Here is a 23,761-nt window from a genome sequence, read left to right as displayed (position 1 = left end):
TCTTGAACAGTGCCGTTTTTGTTGACTTGAGGCAGGCTCGATTTGCCTAGATCCTGCAGGTGTCGCCTAGATCCTATACGGTGCGCGTTGATGAAGCTCTGCTTCTGCACGCCCTCCGTAAGTTGTCCCTGTGTATTGATTTTTCATGAAATAGCAGAAACGTATCATACCGTACCTTGAACTTAAATTTATCGAGTTTGCCCGCAACCTCTGTGATGTCTAGCGTTTCCTTGCCTTCTCACGTCACCTTTTCCCTGAGTGAAGGCGGCAGAACGATTACGACGGCCTGACAATGAGGTAAGAATGATGACAGCGGAATGAAGACCATGGAATTACGACAGAATGAGTATGACGGTGTGTTTGTGTTGAAGCTCAACGTCCGCGCTTACGCACATCGCTTGCCACCCCGGGCCGCCTTGGCTTGCGCTATATCAAGCGCCGGTTTGCACTATGTCCGGTATACCGGCACGCAAAAGCACATGCGCTCGCTTCCAATTTCCATTGGCGACAGACACTGGGATGAAACAATCGAAGGTCTCCTTATATACCACTGCCTTTCGCATCGTACTTCTCTCTGCGTGCACCTCTCCTCACAGTTCTTCCCTAGACTTACATCGCCTTTGGCTTCGTCCTCGCGAAATCACTGCATAAATGTCTTACAGTGTTCATTGGCATGCACTGTTGTTTGCATTACGGCACAGCTTGTGAACGGTGTAGTTAATAAACGAAAACATTGCATGTGATGACAGTAAAGGCAGCTGTTCGCATCATATTTAGTTTAAGGCATTAAATAAATTGCATCACAAAAGCTTCGGTTCGCATTGAAACCAATGTGTAAGTTGGATGTGCATAAATAAACAACAGAAATCAGCAAGTAGAACCATTGAAAAAAGGAAACGAAAGTTGGCGCAAAGGAAACCGGCCACTGATAGGAGCCGCCGTATGGCGGGGGCGATGCCTTATTGCTAAAGCGCGGCTTTATCTGCCTTATTCCTAAAGCATTTCCGCGCTTATCATTATTGTCACTTCAGTATATACGTCGCCTGCATTCAGGGACGGACGAACGGACGGATCTCTTTTCGGCACGCCCCGACGGCGGCAAAACGCTTCGTCTTCCACACCGGGCCACGCACAGCTGTACAGGAAAGCGCGTGCTCGAGGACAGCGAAGCACCGCCCCTTCTTTGTTATGCACGAATCGACATGCGACCCTGTCCGCGAACACGCACTCGCCACGTCAGAATAAAGAAAAAGAAAAAAAAAAGCGGGGAAGGAGCGAGGAAAACCAGCAAGCGAATACGTTGCGAATCCTTGCACACGCACTTTCCCCGCAAAGCACACCGGCACAACAGAGGGGCTGGCCTATTATAAGAGTCCCGGTTAATATGGGCGCGCTATATTCGGCAACTGGCGAGTGTGTACCGTACATCATCAGAATGAGGAACTTTCAAAACCGCGGCGGCACGTGAAGGCTCAGCGCCTCCTATAAATGCAGGCATTGGATGACGTGTCAGGATGTGTCCATGGGTGTCTGCGCCGAACACGCCTATAAGGGCGATTTCGCGCTTTGGCGAAGTTTCGCAGCAGCTTCACAGGGAAATAAGAAGCGACTGAGATGGATTGCAACCGATTTCCTGCCCTTGGGGAGATGAGTCGCTTCAGTTCAGTAGTTCGAGTCGCGCACACACACGTCACTATGGAAAAATTAGGCGAAAATGAGATCGACAGGAAGGACGATCGAAAAGAAATGCGTGCACGAAGAATATACTTGCGCGTTCGATAAACATTTAGAGGCGGTCGCACCGTGTTGCGGTGATCACCGATATCACGCGTGCACTCTTTAAGGCGATTATCATTCTTAGAGTACTTAACCCACTTTTCGGTATCTATCTATCTATCTATCTATCTATCTATCTATCTATCTATCTATCTATCTATCTATCTATCTATCTATCTATCTATCTATCTATCTATCTATCTATCTATCTATCTATCTATCTATCTATCTATCTATCTATCTATCTATCTATCTATCTATCTATCTATCTATCTATCTATCTATCTATCTATCTATCTATCTATCTATCTATCTATCTATCTATCTATCTATCTATCTATCTATCTATCTATCTATCTATCTATCTATCTGTGTTTCTCTCTAACCGCTTTCCCGCCAACTTGGGTCACTGGGCAGTGTGCGGTCTAATGGGTAATGCATCAGACTGCTGTGATGAGGGAACCGGGTTCGAAACTTGGGTCACTGGGTATGCGCCGATCACCAATGGCAAAATCATTTCTTTGGCGCGCAATCGAACCCGGGCCGTATATATTCAGGCAAACTTCTCTTAATGTACACTCGCACAAGCGCCACGCGTGGATTTCGGGGCGGCGCCGCTGAACGACCCAGAGGGTGGCGCGAGAGAGAAGCCCGGCTGCTACACGCCTCATTTATATGACGCGTCTCTGTTGCGGCAACACGTCGTGGCGCTACTTTGCTGCAATTCTAATCGCATTAATGTCGACATCTATCGTGAGATGGGTTCTGCCGCAATTTTACTGCGATATTTATTTTTTAATTAGTCAGTTACGAATTTTATTGCGAATACAAGTAATATACCCGCCCGAACAAGTAATTTAGTTCAAGGGTTGCAATTGTGCTGTCTGCCACGGGTGATTTTATTAAATTTTGGTGCAGCTAAAAAAGAAAAGAAAAAAACGTCCTATGTATGGCACCGTCGGAGACAAGAGAACAGCCGTGCTAACGCGCAATTACGCAACGTAGACACCATCACGCCCGAAGCAAGCTCTCATTCAACGCTTAATTATACTGCCCATGCGGTTCAAACGCGTTGACTTCGTCTAATGACTTGCTTATAACCTGTCTTGCTCCCCTGCCTTTCTCGTACTCTTTCGCGTTCGCTTTATAACTCTGTTTCGTGTCGCACAGTTAAGTCCACGCGCTTAAGTCCATTATGTCTCTCCCCCGCGCGCGCTCGTCCTCATCGCGTGGGTGCGTGGCTGTGATGAGCATCTCGGCTTAATTGCGCGGGGCCAACCGGCCATGTCAACAGGAAGTCCGCATGACTGCCGCCGTGTCGCAAGCGCGTGTGGCGCCTCGGGGCGCCCGATCTCCACATTCGCCGTCCGCGCTTCCTTCCTCGAAACTTTTTCTGTGTATACATTTCGCTGTCACCCCCTCACAATTTCCAGGGCGTTGTCGCACCGCGTGAAAAAAAAAAAGAAAAAAAAAAAAAAAACGCCGGCCGACGCTGTTATAGACCAGTCACGCATCACGCGAGTGCGCTAGAGAGCTTTTGTGACGACACGCACCTGTCCTTTGTGTGCGTTTCCCCCAAAAACGCAGGTACGTTTGAAGCCGCCCATATATGGACTTGCGAAGACGCACAATAGGCTGCATGCAAATGGCGTCTTCCAGCCTCCCTTTCTTTGCTTAGTAAAGAGAGAGAGGGAGAGAGCGACAAGGTTCTTAGAGTGTATAGAGCTTTAAGCAGCTGAGCTGCTCACTTGCTAAGTAAGAGAAACAGTGCGTCAGAATAACCTCATTACAAATAGGGTTGAAATCCGCCTTCGTGCTCCGAGCCAGGATCGGTATCTGATATAGATGGTGTAGTAAGGTTGCACAATGCAAATACGAACACCGTGTCATGCATAGTTAACCGAGCAGACCGCGGAAAAGCAACGACATGCCTTGTACAAAGCATGAGATCTGCGTAAAGACAAGTATTCAGTAATTATTTTCAAAGCACATAATTAACATGCACACTTCAAACCGCCCGGACAATGAGCTGTTTGTATAATAAAGTCAATCTATCTCTCTCTATCTCTCCTATCTTTTCCCTAAATACCCATAACTGTGCATATGTACTTTTCCAAACAGATTACCAGCCTATCTTTTAATTATGTGATATAATTCGTGCAATTCAGTGTTGCGCGCACGAGGAAAGAAATGTGACAGATTAAGCCGTCGGTGGCAAATGGTCCTTTGCCCCCAAATTAAGAGCAAATGTCTTACACTGAATCGTCTTTCTTTTTGTAAAATTGTCCTGCACTGCGTATAACGACGCAGCTGTGAAATTTTGTCGCTTAAGCAGACGTTATAAGCAGTCCGGTTGGACGTATCGGCTGCGCTTAATGAAGTTTAAAATTAAAAGCACGGAATATTTTCTCAAGCTGCGTCAGCGAAGTTTCTTCCAAACTTTCTTCCAAAAGTTTCGTGCAGATCCTTCTTCCAGTGATCAGTTCCTGTACATAACAGCTCGAACAACTTTTGCTTGACGAGTCTTGACACTTCTGACACCGTGGAATAATCCACTTAAGAGCTCTTTGTCTCAATACGGCGCGTTTAGCCGACCAAGAATTCTTTGTTTTCTGACAACACTGGCAGCAACCCCTCTTAATTTCGTCCCGCTCAGGATGCAGGTATAGGTGGAAATTTTCTGCACATACCGAAACCATGTTTAAGTATATGTGGGAAGTCCCAGGTACTTAAGCGTGGTTCCAGCTACAGGGCTCTGGAAGAACGTTCCACATAACAGTCACAGGCACGTGGAACACTGTTCCGGATCAGAGTGGCTGTTTCATAGTTCTCTATACTAATTGTTATATGTGAACTTGGAAAAAGTAAGAAGAAAGATCGGGCAGGCTGTTTCAGTGACGCAGCCGAAGTGGGGTACGCGAAACGTCTTGCGCGTGCTGTGGACGGTGCATGGGCACTAGAGCGCAGAGATGACGTAACCAAATGCACAAGTCACACTTACTCACGCGCTAGAATAGCCTGCATGCCTACATCTTATCACTTGGATATGCGTGTTCAGTGGATTAGTTATCAATAGGCCCCATTTTCAAGATCAGTAGACTCTCAGGTAGATATTAAGGGTCTCTCAAAGATTTGCCGCTGTGCGACCCGCATCGGACATGTGTACGCTCGCACCGCCGTCTCTTTGTCGTCGTTACAAGCGCTTGTGTGCCTAGTTTCCTTCCGCTCTCCCGGCGTGGCGGCCCCGTCGGGCGTGCCTACTTTCCTCCGGCTCCCCGGAGTAAAGACGGCCGATCAAGACGGCCGATCAAAATAAAAAATCACAGCATATCCACGAAGTGAATGATGATGAGTGGGCGAAGCACCGGGGGATCATTAGGGTAAACCACAGCTACGGACGAGAGATAGAGAGCGTGCGTCGGGAACGAGAGAGAAAATTACACCATCTTCCCGTAGGGGAACCCTGAGTAGTATACGAAGCAGCCATGGGGTCGACTCAAGGTAGCTTTATCAGCTGTATAAACTTGGACATGCAGCAGCACCAGCAACGCGCAGAACTGTTGTCGACGCCGTCGGCGTTTTGCCCGCGTTCGCACTGAACGCGCGCAAAGTGGAACCGGAACCGGAAGTGGAACCGGAAGTGCAAGCGGAACCGGAACGCCATCTAGTGAACACTTCATAAAACTACAGGTGGCTACGGACACACAACGCCATCTATTGAGCAATTCATAAACTAGAGGTGGCTACATACTACTACTACTACTACTACTGCTACAACAACAACAACAACAACAACAACAACAACAACAACAACAACAACAACAACAACAACAACAACAACAACAACAACAACAACAACAACAACAACAACAACAACAACAACGACAACAACAACAGAGGAGGGAACGACCCACACCCTAAGGAGCTTCGGCCCTAAAATGTGTGCGCATGTGTCTTTCTTCCGGTTGATCGTCGTCACCGCTCAAGAGAAATAACATTTGCACATACTTTTGATCTAAATTCTGTGTCACCTCTACATCGCATGCTCCACTGCTTCGCTAGTGATCCACCTTCACAGCAGCCCAAATGCGCGTGCTTTTTGTAACAGATTGCACGCTTGTAGGCCTTAGAACTCTTTATAGGCACCAGTACGAGTAGGCATACGGGGCTTCACGATACGCTTTAAGAACGCCGCCCCTTACCACGCTATAGCGTACGCGGTTTGTTCGTGCTCATCTCTCTCTATCCCCTTCCACTCTTTCTCTTTTTATCCCTCTACTCCTTCCCCGCGTGCAGGGTAGCCAACCGGAACTATACCTCTGGTTAACCTCACTGCCTTTCTATGTATCTCTTAAACGCGACCCTTCCTGCTCGGATGGGCAAAAGTAGTGCCGAGCTATGCCTCTCGGGACGCCACGCGTGATTCTAAATTTAGCTTTGATTGCGTCACACGTGGCGCGACAACAGCGCCATCTGCACACGCGACACATGCATGGTCGAGTATAGGCTTCTTCGGTCTACACAACGATACCATAACATTGTGCGTGGGCAGTGTGGTTGCAAACATATATGTGATAATGCTATAACGTGTTTTCGTCATGTGCGTTTTTAACAAGCAATTTTAATGACATTTAGGTCAAATGCTTCCAATATACGGTACGCCATCGCATACGTATTGTGATCTTATGTGGAACGCCATCTCGTTTAAGTAAGCGGAAATAATTTGCAAACATTTTCCGCTTTTGACTGGCCGCTAAATAAATTAAGCTAGATTAGTAGTGTAACGCGCGCAACAAGTTGGAAGGCGATAGCAGGCAGGGCTTGTGTGCAGTCAATAGAAGTGTCCCGAAAATACACGTGCGTTCAGCGAGATAAATTTTCAGACTTTTCCCAAGAACCAGTGGCAGGGACGGGGATACAGTTTAAACCCGTAGACACGCAAGCAGGCAGACACTGGCAAAAAAATCCACGCGAGCATGGCTGTAGTTATGAAGAGACGCTTTCGAAGATCGTGGAGGATGGATGCGTGAACTATAGTCTAATGGTTTTAGCATAGGGCTGCTGTGCTGGACGACAGAGGTTCAGCCACGCATTTTTGTATATTGTTATAGGCGCACTTCATCTATATGGGATGTATATCTAACAGAAAAAATGTCACAGTTTCGCCCTAAGGGCGAAGCAATGAATGCGATAGCAACACAGCAATGTCATACGAAGTAAGGTGAGCGGCTTTGGTAGCAACAACACGCAGAACTGTTGTCGACGCCATCGGCGTTTTGCCCGCGTTAGCTCAAAATGCGTGCGGCGTTGGTGACTGTTGCTGGAGCCTCTGATATAAATAGGCACTTGGTGCCGCAGCTAAACGTCGCCTCCCTTCCCTCCCCCTCCCCCACGGCCTCTCGCGCGTCCGAAGAAGGCGCGTTTGCTCTACATATATGGTGATTGTAAAGGAGAAAAGAGACGCCTACTTCTGCAGCCCTTAAGCGAGCACGGCGCAGAACGCGCGTTTGTTCTCCGCCGTGCGTTCACTCCCCGTGAAAGACGCGCCCCTCGCGCCCTTTCACTCGCACATACAGCGTTCGGCGCGCGGCGACGATTTCATCTCCAAATGACGTCATACGGAACCTCACGGCGACGGCGACGGCGACGGCGACGGCGACGCCGACGGCGACGGCGACGCCGACGGCAGAAATCTGCTTTTGAGTGTCCATATAATTGCTATCGCAATAAAAACTCGAGGAGTGTTGAGCATACGCGGGCACGTCACAGTGTGCGCTAAATCGCAAAAAGGATACGAGGCATAGAAACGTAACTTCGATAAATGAAAGTGTGCAAGGTGACTCGTGAGACAAAAATTAAATTATGGGGTTTTACGTGCCAAAACCAGTTCTGATTATGATTATTCTCGTGAGACACGCGCGCGCCGCAGTGGGGGCATCACAATCTAAGTACGTTATCGCACTCTTAGCGGTTCTAAGTTCTAGGCTAATCAGTTCTAATCAGTTTGACCCGCTCGGCTCCCCGGTGCATTATGCACCAGGCATGGGTCGTCATTGAGTTTCTTGCCGTTCGTTCTTCTTTCTCCCTTTCCCTCCTCTCTCTTACAGAATCAGACGACAAAATGACACGGCTTAAGAGTGACCCGATGACGAGGTAAACATAGCACGAAGGGACAGCGAGCTGATTGCTAGATTCAGTGATTTCTAAAGAAAGAAGATGGTAATGACGATCGTCACTCGAGTAATGTCAGATGACGTAACGAGAAGGTAAACTGCGTCCAACTTTTTTCACTTTTTCTTTCTTTACTTTCATTTTGCCTTTCTCTAATTTTCTCAACTGTTGCACTGCTTCGCATTTTTGTCGCCACTTGTATTTGTATTTGTTTGTTTGTTTGTTTGTTTAAGATTATGGGGTTTTACGTGCCAAAACCACCATCTGATTATGAGGCACACCATAGTGGGGGACTCCGGATTAATTTGGACCACCTGGGGTTCTTTCACGTGCACCTAAATCTAAGCACACAAGTGTTTGCTGCATTTCGCCCCCGTCGAAATGCTGCCGCCGTGGCCGGGATTCGTTCCCGCGACCTCGCGTTCTAGAAGCCTTACGCCATAACCACTTGTTTGTTTGTTTACAGGTGCTATAGCTGACGGAGCCTATCGTCGACAAGGAAGTGATCGGAACGAAATGTTGCTTGAAAAGGCATTTAAAATTCCAAATTCATTCACTTTTTCCATTTTTACGGAATCCAGTAAAATGTACGTTCCAGTTTAGTTGTGGTTAACTAAGTGTACAACAGTATCTTACGCATTTTAAATTATTGTCTTTTACCCCTTTCGTTCTTTATTTTATATCTGTCTGTACACTGTGGGGCAACTAACTATGCTTACAAAAATAGAGAAATGTTACTATTCAGTACTTTTTTTTTCTTCGGTAACTAGAAAAATATTGTGTAAATTGAAATAGTTGTCGAACAGAACTAACTACTTTTTTCAAGTTTGTAAAAAAAAGTTATGCATTTTGTAAAATAAGCACTCCTGCTCAGCACGACCAGTCCTAATTTTGTAATGCCATGTATCGCGTAAAAAACGATTAAATGAAACGAAATGAAAAAAAAAAGAACGCAATTCGAGATAATCACCCCCTCCCCTGTTTTCGTGAAGGCGCGGTCAGTAAACCCCAGTGCTTGCTTCGTTTAACTGAAGAAGCACTAGCCAACGAGAATATCGCTAGAAATAACAAACCGGTTAGGTTTGTGTTGAAGCCTGTTTCTGAACAGGGCTCTACTCAGCACCATTTCGTGCGGGTGTAGTTTCTGCAGACTCGGCTGCTATCCCGCGTTTATAATGTGCGTACGATTCTGCGCTGTTTATTTATCCTCTCTCTGTGCGCGCTTCCACAAGAAGTAAAGTTGCAAACAGTTTCGCAGGCTATTTCTGAGTCCATCTAAACCGCGTGGTTCCGACTAGGTTAATTGGCTGCGGCAGTGATCGGGTCTGCCATACGGGCCCGCCTATGCGCTTGCAAACGCGGCCGCACGGCAGTTGTGAATTACGATACGGCCCGGTCGTCGACGGGCGACGCGAAGCGTCTGAAAAAGCGCACAACTCTTTCGCAGCCGTTTCGTATAGCGGCAGGAGGGGAGGGAGGTATAGAGCGGCAGTTTTTCAGCGCCAGCGCGCGAGTTCGAGGCTTTGATGTACCACCATCGCCGTCGCCTAGCACACGCGACGACGACCCGGGCATACGCGACCAGGCTGAGTAAACACGCATGGCCCTTCCCCGAACTCATGCTCGACGCCGATGCGAAGTTCGCGCGCGCGAAGGGTGGACGCCGTGGATGCAATTTCAAATCCACGCTCTGCCGCCGAACGTCCTCACGCAAACTGCGTCTTCCAAGAAGGAAGGGTCCGGCGAAAACGGTGCTGCCGGCAGGATGGCGGGGTGCTTCATTACAAGAGCGGGATACGGCGGACGTTGTGTTGGAAGACCGGGGGGCGGAGGGGTGCTCAATTTCTGAACAAGGTCTCGCTCGCCTTGGAAGGAATGGAGCGGTGTTGTTGTGAACACGCGAATCCGGTCTTTCAAATCTTTAATGAAAAAGGGAGGGGGGGGGGGGGGAGGTGCATCTGCGCTCACAATAGGCTCGCCGGATGCACGTCCCAAACGTACACGTCTCAAGGCTTACCGGTAAACATTTATGAGTGATGGCGGCGATGCGTCGCACGCGGTGGGTGATGTCCGTCGTGGACGCTCGGGATCGTTCGTTTCGTTGCTGATGTCGCAACGTCCTTGTTGGAGCTCGACGCAAAAGCGGGACCGTATAGGAGAATGCCAATTAAGAACAGTCACTTCGTTAAACACTTAAAAAGTCGCTTAAATACTTGGATTATCCCAATGGATGGACCGGGAATACTTAGCGTGGTCATCTTAGCTTCATCACCCCATCTAGTTTTCTGCCGTCCTCGACTGCACTTCCATTCTCTTGGTATCCATTCTGTAACTCTAATGATCCACCGGTTATCCATCCTACGCATTACATGGCCTGCCCAGCTACATTTTTTTCTCGTAATGTCAACTAGAATATCGGCTATCCCCGTTTGTTCTCTGATCCACACCGCTCTCTTCCTGTCTCTTAACATTAGTCCTAAGATTTTTCGTTCCATCGCTCTTTGTGCGGTCCTTAACTTGTTCTCGAGCTTCTTTGTTAACCTCCAAGTTTCTGCCCCATATGTTAGCACGGGTAGAATGAAATGATTGTACAGTTTTCTTTTCAACGACAGTGGTAAGCTCCCAGTCAGGATTTGGCAATGCCTGTCGTATGCGTTCCAACCCAATTTTATTCTTTGTAAATTTCTTTCTCATGATCAGGGTCCCCTGTTGAGAGAGAGAGATAAATGAGATGGGAAAGGCAGGGAGGTTAACCGGAAGGTAGGTATCCAGTTTGCTACCCTGCACTGGGGAAGGGGTAAGGGTCCCCTGTTGGTAATAGTCCTAGATAAGCGTATTCCTTAACAGACTCTAGCGGCTGACTGGCGATCCTGAATTCTTGTTCCCTTGCCAGGCTATTGAACATTGTTTGTCTTCTGCAGATTAATCTTCAACACATTGATTATGCATGATTAAACAGCACAAAAGAAAAATAATTATTCCTGATTCGACGCCTTTTCTCCATTGGCCCTCTGCTATTGGCCCAATGTCTTCGGGCTTCGCCCACTTCGCCTGTCTGTCACGCGACCTCGCAAAACCGCGAAAACTCACTGCTTCAAAGTGACGTGTACGCGAAAAAAAATGCATTAATATGCCTTACAAAACTGAAAAATTTTCTGAATAGCTAGAGACTGCCCCGTTCCGAAAAGAATAGAAGATGGCTGCCTGCCAATCGCTCAGGCCCTCGTTACTCGCACCTGCCGATGAGCATGTATTTATTTGCGCATGATAAACCATTTTGCGCGGCAGTAAAACGTTATCGAGCCGTTTCGGCACGTATACGGCATCGCTCTGCAAACCCTTCCTTACTGAGGATCCGTTTAGCGGCATTCTTATGATTCCGTTGCACGCCGCCACGATTTTCGACCAGCCACCGCAAGCTAAGTAAGGCGAAGCGGACCGATGGAGAAGCCGGCACCACCTTTTTCATGCGGTTATCTATTTTCACTGTGCTGGCTCGGCCCCATCGAAACCCTCTCCACTAGAGCGTGCTCCTCGCCTCTTGTCAGCCCATTAGATAACAAATACCTCTCAGTGCAGGCAATCTTCTTATTCGTTTTGAAAGCGAACAAAGGTGACCACCTATAAACGAGGAGAGTGTTTGATTGGGTTGTTCAGACAACGCTGCGGGTCACCGCCCGATGTTAACCTCCAAGTTCGTCGGTGGTTACGTATATTTGACGTCAGGAGATTGGAATAAAAACAGTTTGGGAGTAGCTTTACGTTATAGCGCCCCTGCCCCTTTTTGATAGTGAGCGGAGTCTTGTTCTCCTCTCTCACACTGAGCTTCCAAACAATGACGCTCTGAACGACGGGGCTATACCGTTTAGCTTTGTGACACTCGTTAAAGGGCCGGAGTTTGGATTGAGCAAATGACGGCCAGGTCAAGCAAGGCGAGATGGACTTCCTACCTTTATACTGGCCAGTGTTTCTGGAATGGGCCTGCACAACCGTGATAAGAGCAAGTACGGTGATGCGAGCGCTTTCGGTAGCATATGTAGGGTTTTTTTTTTTTTTAATGCTGCACCACATCTTTAAAAACTGCCTGTGGCAGACAGTATAATACTAATCCTTGAACTAAATTACTCGATCACGCGGTCATTACTTATACGAGGAATCACAGTGCGTATTTGAATAATTAAAATAATTACACTAATTCACTTTTAACCCGCCGGGGTGGCTCAGTCAGCTAAGGCGTTGCGCTGCTGAGCACGAGGTCGCGGGATCGAATCCCGGCCGGCGCGGCCGCATTTCGATGGAGGTGAAATGCAAAAATGCCCCTGTGCTTGCGTTGTAGTGCACGTTAAAGAACCCCAGGTGGTCAAAATTAATCCGGAGCCCTCCACTACGGCGTGCCTCATAATCATGAATGGTTTTGGCTCGTAAAACCCTAGGAAGAAGAATTCACTTTTAATTACTTCACTGCACTTATTTCAATCTACGAATTGTAGCTAGTGAGTTCGCAAAGGAGCTAGGTGATCAGGGGAGCTATCGCGGTTTTCGTGACGTCGCGTGACAGACAGGCGACGTTGGGAGCTTTATGTTATAGCGCCCCAGAATTCACAGAGATTTTCGGAACGAATTTTGGGTTCTAACTTGCGGTAAAGATGGACTGTTGTTCCACTAACTTTTTGAAGAAAACGCAGTTTTGTAACGTTAACAAACAGATATAACTAGAACGCCAATGCATTTCGTTGGACACTGAAAATTAAAATCTCGAAACTGATGTAGTCCTGAGAATTCATTCCAAGGCGATACGCATTGCTAACTACCACATACAATTCGTAAATTCAAATATATGTGCCATAAGCTAAGTTATTAAACAGTTAATTAGTATATTTATGTTAATTATGCAATTACGCATTTTTACTTTTTCTAGAAGGAATGGCTCCTCATCGAGTACTTTAGCTCAAGGGTTAGAATTGTGCTATGTGCCACAGCCAATTAAAAAAAAATGGCGCAGCCACAGAAGACACCTAGATGTACTTTCTTTGTCAGTTCAAGCAGAGCTCACTCACTTTTTACTGCTGAATGTATACAGTCGTCCCCGCGGTAGGTATGAGCGTGCCATTATTCGGGGATAATGCACTATAGTTGAACGCAGGGTAACTTTTCTGCGAGAAAGCGTAACGGCAACAGTTTATATACGCCATCAAAAGGCCATGAAAGTCAGCAACTTCATCGGTTGCTCCAGCTCTGCGTGAATAACAGACTCAACGTGGCAGCAGTTACTTTCCTGAGACCGAATTCACAGAGCATTTAGTTTGTAAGCGCTCTTTGCCATTGGACAGCCGTCAATCTTAAGTCCAGCATCAGGATTAGCTGAAATATTCTTTCACGGACAAGTTTAGCGTAAGAGGTATTTGTGAACACATGCCCTACGCCCTTCCAATGCCCTCCAACTTTGCGAAACACTCTCGCAATCTTGCACTTGTACGCAATGAAGACAACTCGATAACGACGTGACAACGAGACGACAGCGGAGGTAGGATGACGAAACCTCGTTTAAAGACAACGAGCAGAGGGGGTATTCGGTCAGTGTCCAGCTAGTGGACTTGTCCATTTTGGCTGCTGCTGATTGGATGGGGGCGCCCGTCTCCTTCTCACGCACTACCTTAGGCCATCCAATCAGAACTTCAGGAGCAGGTGAAATGGACATGTCCACTACGTGGACACTTACAGAATACCTCCCCAGCTGTCCTTGCAAAGCAAGCGCCGAGAAATAATGCTTTGTCAAAACGAACGCTTTGAACGACTGCTTTACTGCACAAATGCCAGTTATGCTAGTGGAGCGTACTGTCTGCTGTCGCTTCCAATATGTGAGCACAAATGTCACCACTCTCCGAGTCGGCATCGCGCGCGTTTCAAAAACCCGTAGGAACTGGAAAGCGCGGCAGATCTGCGATAGGTCAGTGATGAGCGCATTCGCGGCTCGCAACAGCACTTTGCCACAGTGACAAAGCTTCAATCCCCAGCGTTCAATGCCCAGCGTTTCCTGACAAAGCGTTCAATCACCAGCGTTTCCGAACAGAGTGTTCAATTCCCAGCGTGTCCCAAATTTGCTTTCAATCCTAGTGTTCCACAACAAGGCGTTCAATCACCAGAGTTTCATAACAAACCGTTCAGTGCTCAGCGTTTCCCAACAAATTGTTCAGTCTCCAGCGTTTCCCAACAAAGCGTTCAATTCCCAGCGTTCCCTAACAAAGCCTTCAATGCCCGGAATTCCTAAACAAAGTGTTCAATCCCCAGTGGCGGCGGAGAGCAGTGTTTTGTCATTCGCCGCACGGTGAAGGAGGTGTAGCATGAAGAGGACGCGACTTTACGGAACCAATGGACAGCGCATGCCTTTTCGAGCCCATATATATATAGTGCTACTGCAGTAAAACAACTTCATTTACGGCATCGCGTAACACTATCACGTTACAACACTTTATCGTAAGCATTCACATAAGCAGAATTTCTTCTTCAGCTTTCCGGACATTGCGTCTTCTGACACACAAACAGAAGTCCCTACCAAAGCAAAAACGCTTTGTTATACTTATTATTAGTTAGACCTACGTTGGAATATGCGTGAGTTTAGTTTGCGGTTCCTACACTAAAACTAACCTATATAGCGTTGTTAGATTTACATACTGTATATTGCCGTAGAGAGCTCTCTAAATGCCAGTTACGAGCACTCTCGCGAGGTACTCTTTCAAGCGCCTCATTGAATGTCCATTAGATTAGCACCAGCAGCGCCTCGCGCATGGCAAGACGGCGCGTGTCTCTCGTACACGCACACGCGACTGCGCGTGCGCTCGGTCTATATAGGGACGTGGTTGACTGTGGAACAGGCTCCAGTTAACTCTGCATGCGAATTGTGTGAATGTGTTTTAGTCTCGAATTTTCGGCCACAAGTTCACCCACAGTAACCCAGTATGTTTAGTGTGCTCCGTTGAAGAGTGCTACTATATTCCCCATATTTTCAAAATTTTAACTCCCCACCTAACTAACGAAAATGTTTGACATCCTACCAATTGAGCTTAGAAGAAAAAAATACGGAGACACGGAATTCCCTTAAGCCTATTTCATACCAACAATCTATATATTGCTTCACCCATCTCCATACCAATCACATTTATCGACTAGACCCACACGCCACGGCAGACCGCATGCGTTCACATTGTATTTTGCACCGAACGAACCCACAGAAGTTTCCTTTTTTCCCCTTCCGTACTATAACAGAATAGAATTGTCTAATTGAATCCGCGTCCTAATCTTGCATGAGTAACTTTCTGCTTTTAATTGTTGTATTTTCCTTCATTGTCTCGTTTGTTGCCATTGTATGTATATGTTGCCCTCTCTGCTTCGACCACGTATCCGCTGTGTTCAATAAACAGATAACGTGAGGACGACGAAAACTGTACATTTTTAACAACCATGCACGTATAGGCAAGATACCATTCTTTCGAGCGATGCACAACTGACCATTCAATAATGTATGCTTTACCATTGACTAATCAACCATTGATATGTTAACCATAGTCCGCGTTTACGCGCATGGGATTATCTTAGCCGCCCTTTTCCGTATTAAAGGCCCTGGAAAATAAACCAAAACAGACTCGCGGGTGCCGCAGCCCCGATGAGCAGTCAGCGATATATAGGCCGCTTGACTGCTAACCACTATAAAAAACTATCGCGTGCATTCGTTTCTAGGAAAGACGAGAAGGCGGGGTCGTTGCACGGATTATGTGGCTGCGACGCCATAAACACCCCGTCACTGATCTATCTAACCGCAGGGTCACGCATGGAGGCCTTTCGGTTCACTTGTGCCGCGTTCGTGGCGGCTGTTGTTACAGGCATCTAGAACCTTAACTGACGAAACGTTCACTTTGTATGCACATTACAACTGTTTATCAAGGGTAAGAACTGTGTTTCATTGGCTGATATTATGCGGGGTGCTTCTTTTTTTTTTTTTTGAAACCGTGCAGAATTAAAAAAAATATCGCCTGTGGCATATAGCGTACTTGTAATCCATGAGCTGGATTGCTCGAAGCGGCGGACATTACTCGCTCGAGAAATTGAAATGCATGATCGACTAATGAAAGAAAATGAACTAATTAAATTGTTAGTTAATTACTTTACGGCACGTATTCAAATATGATATATTAGCCGGTGTGCTTGCAAGACATATTTAATTGGAATCACTTCTAAGGATCGATCACACGGGTTCGAGATATGCGCCGTGAAACTTGCGGTGAAAATGCATTATAGTTACACTTATTTTTTTTTTAACAAACCACCGTTTTGTGCATTAAAGCACAAAAGTAACTGGAACGCCCATGCATTTCGTCGCACATTTTCGGAATGGATATCTCGAAACTGGTGTTATCCGGAAAATTCGCTATAATGGAATAGGCCTTGCTAACTCACCGGCTACAATTCGGAAATTGCAAGATGTGCCATAAATGAATTAACAAGAAAGCTATTTAGTGAATTTTTGTTAATTAGTTGATAACCCATTTCGATTTCTCGCGCAAGTAATGCCTACCTCCTTGAGTAATCCAGCGCAATGACTAGAATTATGCTATATACCATACTTGATTTTAAAAAATTCTGTTTGGCCTAAGAAAAAAAAAAAAACACCCAGTATAATTGCCAGAAGTCCCTTCTGACGCATTACTTCAGCGTACGAACTTCCTCGCGATACGGGTCCAATGGAAGTATTCACAAAACTTTTTAAATCCTTTGAATCTTTTGTAATAAGCCTGCCGCATTCGCAAATTATGTCAGAACGACGTACTGCTCGGGGATTGCTCTTACGAACCGAGTTTAGGCGTACGGACTGTTGCATGTTCGTGAGTGCTTTTATTTTTGAAGCATATATACGTTCCCAGCCAAGATTCTTCGGAACGACTGGCAGCCTTCATAATATGTTGCGTTAGTACAGGGAGTATTCACGTGACGTCATATGGGGGGGGGGGGGTACTGTTGTCCTTTTCCCAGCTTCCACAGGGAATAGAAATAACGCGCAGAATTTCTCAGTGCTGGATGTACAACAATATGGCGGCCTCAATTAGGTGACTGCGTACCCTCTATAGCAAAGAGAGAGACAGAAGAAAGGGGAAGGGCAGGTAGGTTAACCAGGGGGGGGGGAAATCCGGTTTGGTGCCCTACACTGGGGAATAAGGGAGGGGGACGTAGAACGGTAAGGAAATAGAGAGGGAGTGAGTGCTTGCTAGTAGTCCATACGCCTTGGCTAACGTCTCGCTCGTCGTGACGATTGTCAGGTGCAGAAGTGACAGTGAATACGGACGCTTACAACAGTGGTAGTGTGGGAGATGATAACGCAGTGACACCCCAGAAACGAGAAACGCGCACAACGAGGAACGGATTAAGCAAAACGCTTGCCGTAATATCTCGTCCGCATGTACTCTATGTCAAACGTATATGGGCTACGTTGCCTGACCACCATGCTTATTACTACAGGTTGTTTAAACGAGCTCCTGTGGTAGGCCAACAGTTCCAACGCCCTCCTTCATGAAAGAACTCTTGTGTAATTACCCTCCGGAGGCCTGGAGTGTCGTGAGCGCCACTGGAAACACAGCACCCAGACGAACGACTCATCTGGTGAAGGCACTTGAGTAGCCCGTATACTTTCGACGAAGACTGTACGTAACTAAAAGGGTGTAGGAAGACGAGAAGTGGATGTGTTCACGCACTCACCCTGTCTTTGCGAAGTTGGCCCAGTAGCGCATCATGCGTCGGCTGAGCGCTTGCTCGTCCGCCCGGTAGCCGAGCGACTTGTTGAGCGGCTCGCCGAACAGGAAGGCGATCTCCTCGCCGTGTATGACGCCCATCCATTGAGGCCAGGCGCTCACCGACGACCGGTGCGTGAAGTAGTACGCGTACACCTGTGAGCCCGCGAGGGCGTACTGGTGCGCCCACTCCACCACCGAGCACGTGAAGTGGTAGTCGCCCACTATCTTGTCCACGGCGTCCCGGTTCTTGATCGGGTCCTCCGGGTTCAGCCAGTCCGTGTATTGGAACACGATCGCCTGCTGCGCGAGCTCCCCCACCAGCGGGTTCAGCTCGCGCACGGCGCGCACAAAGTCCTCGCGGCCCAGGTAGACCGACTCGTCTCGTCGGAACAGCTCGGTCAGGTAGTAGATGAGGAAGTAGGTGCCTTCATCGCGGTTCGAGCCCAGCAGCAGGTTGGTCTTCTTGAAGTTGCGCGCTGCCAGCGACTCCTGCGGGGACTCGTCGAGGAAGGCGCCGTCCACGATCGGCACGAAAGGGAACTCGACCACGCCGAAGTTGCCCGTCTCGCTGTTTACGATCATCTCGGGGTCCTGCTCGCGCAAGCATGCCAGCATGGCTTCCAGGTGGTGCTCGTCGTGCGGGCAGTGCAGCGTCTCGGCCAGCCGGAGCGCCGACTGCAGCGCCGTGTGGCGATCGTGCACCCCCCACGGGGCGATGGCCGTGCCACTTTGGAGGATCGCCTGCGCATTCCAAGGAACCTCGGTTAGACAACAGTCTGCGTGGCACCGCACCGAGACTGTACACGTTTTGTAATGCTTTGTGTCACCACGTTTTCGCACGGGCACAGCCGCTGACTTGAGTAAACTGCACTAAATTTACCGTTAGTGTTTCCTAAATTTAATAGTAAGGACGACTGGCAGAGCTATCCTCCAAACATTGGCTGTTCAGTCAGAAAGTACCAGCAGGTCTTGTGGCAGTGAACTATATGGCTTCAACTTTTCAGAGTTGCCCTTCTGGCAGGTGACATGACATCTTCGCTACATGAGAACTAAGACATAAGTGTTATTAGTCAAAAGCTGCCATAAACAAGATTCCTTCACGTACCTGCGAGAAGAGGTCCCTGGAGAGCGGCGAGAGCAGATGCATGCTGGCGCTGACGGCGCCGGCGCTCTCGCCGAACAGGGTGACGTTGCGCGGGTTGCCGCCGAACGCGGCGATGTTCTCCTGCACCCACTGCAGTGCCATGAGCTGGTCGAAGAGGCCCGCGTTGCCCGGCACCTCCGGGTGGTCGAGGCACAGGAAGCCCAGCGAGGCGACGCGGTAGTTCATGGACACGAGCACCACGCGCTCCTCGGCCACCAGCGTGCGACCGTCGTACACGTCCAGCGTCGAGGTGCCGCTGTAGAATCCGCCCCCGTAGATCCACACCAGCACGGCGGCCGGGTGGCTGGCGTTGGGCCGAGGCCGGGGCACCCACACGTTCAGCGTCAGGCAGTCCTCGCTCATGTTGGTGTTGGCGTTCCACATGAGGCTGCCACGAAAGTCGCCGAAGAAGGTGTCCACCGTCTGGAAGCACGACTTGGGCTTGACGGTGGCGTCCAGGACGCCCTTCCATGGGTCGTTGGGCTTTGGGTGCCGGAACCGGTAGCGGCCCACGGGCGGTTTGGCGTACGGTATGCCGTAGAACACGTCGACCGGCTTGCCCGTGGGCGCCTCGGTGGCCAGTCCGCGGACGGGGCCCTTGGCCGTGTGCACCAGCAGCGGGTCGGGCCGGTGGTGCTGTTGCTGTTGGTGCTGGTGGCCCTTGCGCGCCGCGACCGGCCGCACGGGCACCCCGGCCACGAGCAGCAGCAGCATCGCCAGTGACGTCGGGGCACACACCATGGCGCCTGCTGCCAGCCTGCGAGCGAGCACAACGTGCAGTAGGCACTTAAGCATGGTCGTCCCGCACTGAAGCATGGCCGCGAGAAGTATTGTCAGTTGTACAAATAGTTGGAGAGGCTCACACAAGGTCCACTTACTTGCTTCCAGTACTATATATGGTTGGTTGGTTGGTTATTTGGTTAAGATGTTTATTACAGGCGGTGTTAGCCTGGCGGTCTGGACCAGCAATTGATCCACCTGATTGTATCTTTCGCTGTTCAGAAACCAGCTAGCACATGTCCATGAGTTCGGTGCGGCGTAGATGTGGATACTCGATATATCACAAAGCGAACTGTGTTTACTTCGCGAGAAAAATGGCTCTAAAGGAGAGCGGGACGAGAGCCGACACTGTACTGCTTTGTTCCCTATTATTGTGTACTATAAATGCCACTACTATATTCTTCGAAACAAAAAAAAAAAAAAAAAAAACGGTGCGTCTATCAGTATTAGCCACGGACTGTTCCACCAACAAATCGCCGATAAGGAAAGCCCAGAACTTCAACAATTCCAACATCAACGCGCACAAGTACTAGGTGTACTTACCGCGTTTCGCAGCAATACGAGATAATTAAAGAAAAGAAAAAAAAAAGAAATAGAGAACAATGTCCGCACCGCAGTTTTAACTTATCTCCAAGTTACGAGGCAAGCAAAATTTTGCAAAGCAACGAAACGTAATTAAAACAGCGTACCTGGTCAAGTCGTGAGGACGACGATGCGCTCACCTTTTGAGAGAACTTCCCATCACAAAAAGTTCATAGCCCAACCACGTGCGCCGCGGGAACGAAACGCCGCGTGACAACCGGTTCCACCACACACACACCGAGACCTTCCGGAAGCCCCTCCACGCTCGCCAAAGATTACGCTCGCTTCAGAGCTGCGCGTGGTTCCGTTCGAGGCGTCGTTTACTCTCCCCTCGTCCGCGGTCGCAGACACTGGCCACGCGATTTCTCTCCGCGAGCGAAAAGAGAAAGTGCGCGGCCGGAGCGTGATCGTCCGTTGTGACGACGACGACGCGAGCGTCGTGGGGCTGGCCCGAACAAACGAACGCGACGACGGTCGGGCCCGACTCACCCTCTCGCCCGCCGCTCGCGTGGCCACGCTTGTATGGAAGCCGCTGGAGGCGAGGCGCAGCGCCCACTTATGAGTTTGAATTGGACACTTCCGCGTCATCGACGCCTCGCGCGCGCAGCTCTGACACACGGCGTGCGAAGCGGACAGAAAAACAGCAGCTCCTGTCGGTGGGACTTTCTATTCTTGCAGCCGACGTAGTGCGCCTCCCCCTCAATGACGCTTCGAGCACAATTGAAGAGAGAGAGAGATGTTGATCTTAGAAAGTCATTACTCGGCATGTACGAGGAAGAGTCCCGCACGGGCGCTTTGTTCCGTGCGCGTGATTGAACGAGGAGTCTTCAAGACTGTATGCAGCCTGATACCAATGACCCTGACGGATTGTGTTTTTCCTGCGAGCTTATGGTGGTTGTAAAATCGAAGCAGCTTGTGCACATTCTTCGACGAAAAAGTATCACATCCAGTACGCGTTGTCGCAATGGCACAAGTCGGGCCTGTTGTCTTGATAACGTCGCTCACATAGCGGCTTCTAAACTTTTAACGCACGCTGTACATTGTCCGTTGTACTAAGCTAGAATGCGGACAGATAATTGGACAACTACTGCGGTCAGACGTCAATGAGGTGCAATAACAGAAACTGGAGAAATGCAACCCGACCTCCTCAAACACACGTCACTATTTCCTTTAATTCTAATGGTGACGTGGGTTGGGTGAGGCCGGGTTGCATCAATCGACTTTGACTTTGCACTTTCAAACAAACATTATCACATGTCAGCTTGGAGCTGCAACCGTTTTTTTTTTCAGAGCCTGTGGAAGTTGTGGGGTCATCATAAAGTTTCATCAGCCTCGCTGAAAACGAACACCTGACTTTTCTGTGTAATACTCTTGTTCATGAATATTAATTTGAAATTCCTGCAGCTTCAAAATGATGGTTGATTTGGTAATGCACACTTCATGCGCGTGTGTGAAAGAGGATGGGTGGACGTGCTCATGTGCGCGGGAGCCGACAAAAACGTCAACATCATAAAAGCACGATTTCCGTAAGCGGGAAGTCAAGATGTATGGGAGCAAAATACGAAAAGTTCCGACGGCTCTACCCGCAGACACGTCGGCCAGTCTCTATGAAGCGCCTGCATTGTTGTTCACTCACCTTATTCGCTTGTTCAACTATTAGGCGCTCATATATATGCTCTTGTCATCTATGCACCTTGCCCTTCGCGAGCCCTCCTTTCGTATTGACCGCTTTCCTGTACGCGTGTGTGTGTATATATAATGTTTCCTTGCTCGCTGTCTGTCTCTCTCCCTCTAAATTCCTTTTATATGGCTACCTCTCTCGTTCCAGTGTAGGGTAGCAAACCGAATTTTCCGTTCTGGCTAATCTCCCCGCCTTTGCTTTCATCTCTCTCACCTGTACGTGTGGGTGATTTGCAGACGATTGTTGCAAAAAGTACGATGCGACGTAAAAAAAAAAGTTTACAGGGCCCAAATAAACATTATCCAAGTTCGGATAGAAGCTTCCAAGAGTGCACGGATAGATCTTAATGTCCACACTTATTTACAAAATTGGCAATAACTCGGCAGCGTAGGACTCAGCATACAGTTTTTCAGACCGTTACCACGGACTCGATAATAAAGGTTGCCGAGTTTAAACGTTGTCCATGACTAGCAGGGCCTTTACACTGATGGGATCTTCAATTTTGTCTCGTAAAACCAGAACGCCCTTAATTAATGATTAATACGCTGTATACTCAGTCGCGAAAGGCTCAGTCTCTGGCTGTCGGTCTTAGGATAAATTTTGACCACCGTTTGTTCTTTAACCTGTCCCCAAAGCATGCGTGCACGATCGTTTTTGCCTTGCTCCCCCACCGAAATGCGGCCGCCACGCTGCGAATCGAACCTTCAACCTCGAGCTCCACAGGACGCCTAACCACTGAGCCATCGCGGCGGGTAAGGCTTACGAACTAAGTGAAGCAGCACAACAAAAAGATTAAAACGCGATGACTATATACTGCAAGGGGTCTTCTACGTGGGAACCTTCATACATATATAGGTACATATATAGGTATAGGCGTTCATGATGCAGCGGGTTCGCTTGTAAGTGGTTTCGGCATCTTCGCGTCTCGTCGTCTGGCGAAGGTATGTGGTATATATGCTGTCTTTTTTACTGATGCGAAACTCGCCGCTGAAAGCGCGCCCTTTCGCGTCGATCGTTTCCAGCTCGCCGCGGCGAGTCGGCGAAAATATTAGCCCGCAGGCCACGAACCACGGGCTTGCTGCTGCCGGGACTCGCACATGCGTGTGTGGCGCTTTCGATTTCTGCCATGACACGCAGCGTGTGGACCGCCGCCTTCATTTTTATTCCGGGAAATGCCGCGAGACATCCTGTCACGTTGTGACGCTATATATAGGCATCTTGCTGCCATCCCCCACATATCTATACACACTTTTTTTTTTCTTTTCTACTCGTGTAACGATTCGGCGATGACAGTGAACACGTTCGCAGGGCCGATATATGGACGGCGACCAAGGGACATACCGGACGTTTTTCAGCAGCTCGTGCTTTACTTTTTTTCTGTACAACCCCCCATCCCCCCTGCTTCTTTTTCTGTCTTATATATATTTTTCTTTTTTTTTGTCTCGTTTCGACCATTGTTTGGCGATCTAATCGTCGTCGCAGGTACCTATACAACGGCGAGCGTTTGTCCGCGACCAGCAATCAGGCTGATTGCTTCCTTCGATTCTGCGCACGTTACTTCGCGGGGCCTTCGGCGGCCGCGCCCTGCATCTCCGCACACTCGAGTCTACATAGACTCGGGTGTGTGCTGGGAAGCCTTACATCCTGCGGAGGAAGGCGACCGGAAAGGTAGCGGTGGTCGATCGTCGCGTGTGTCGCGCGTATGCGCAATGGCAGCCTCGCATGCAGCTGAAGGTTTACGCGGAGCGTGATACCGGAGACCCGGGTTATAACCGGTATACTGATTACATAAGCTTAAGCTTTCGTGTCTGGTTGTCGCCGTGCACCTTTCGAAATTATCCCAGTTGT

At 48.7% G+C, this 23,761-nt stretch overlaps 1 protein-coding gene across 4 annotated transcripts in view; it reads right to left on the bottom strand.

Annotated features, from left to right (window-relative positions):
• The window catches only part of LOC119441772 (acetylcholinesterase), a 132,423-nt gene that overhangs the window by 86,296 nt on the left and 22,366 nt on the right, over window positions 1–23,761 (bottom strand). For 2 of the 4 annotated variants that reach the window (XM_049661604.1, XM_049661602.1), the window contains exons 2-3: window positions 18,832–19,627; window positions 17,692–18,467 (exon numbers count right to left, since the gene is read on the bottom strand). In XM_049661604.1, coding sequence (XP_049517561.1) covers window positions 17,692–18,467; window positions 18,832–19,627 — 1,572 coding nt within the window. Of the gene's footprint in view, window positions 1–17,691; window positions 18,468–18,831; window positions 19,628–20,339; window positions 20,436–23,761 lie in introns of those variants that run through there. The other 2 variants (XM_049661605.1, XM_049661603.1) reach the window with 2 other exon arrangements.

Source organism: Dermacentor silvarum, chromosome 2 (genome assembly GCF_013339745.2).
Source record: "Dermacentor silvarum isolate Dsil-2018 chromosome 2, BIME_Dsil_1.4, whole genome shotgun sequence".
NCBI lineage: Eukaryota > Metazoa > Arthropoda > Arachnida > Ixodida > Ixodidae > Dermacentor > Dermacentor silvarum.
The sequence above is the reverse complement of the archived record's forward strand: the minus strand, read 5'-3'. Positions and strand labels throughout refer to the sequence as shown.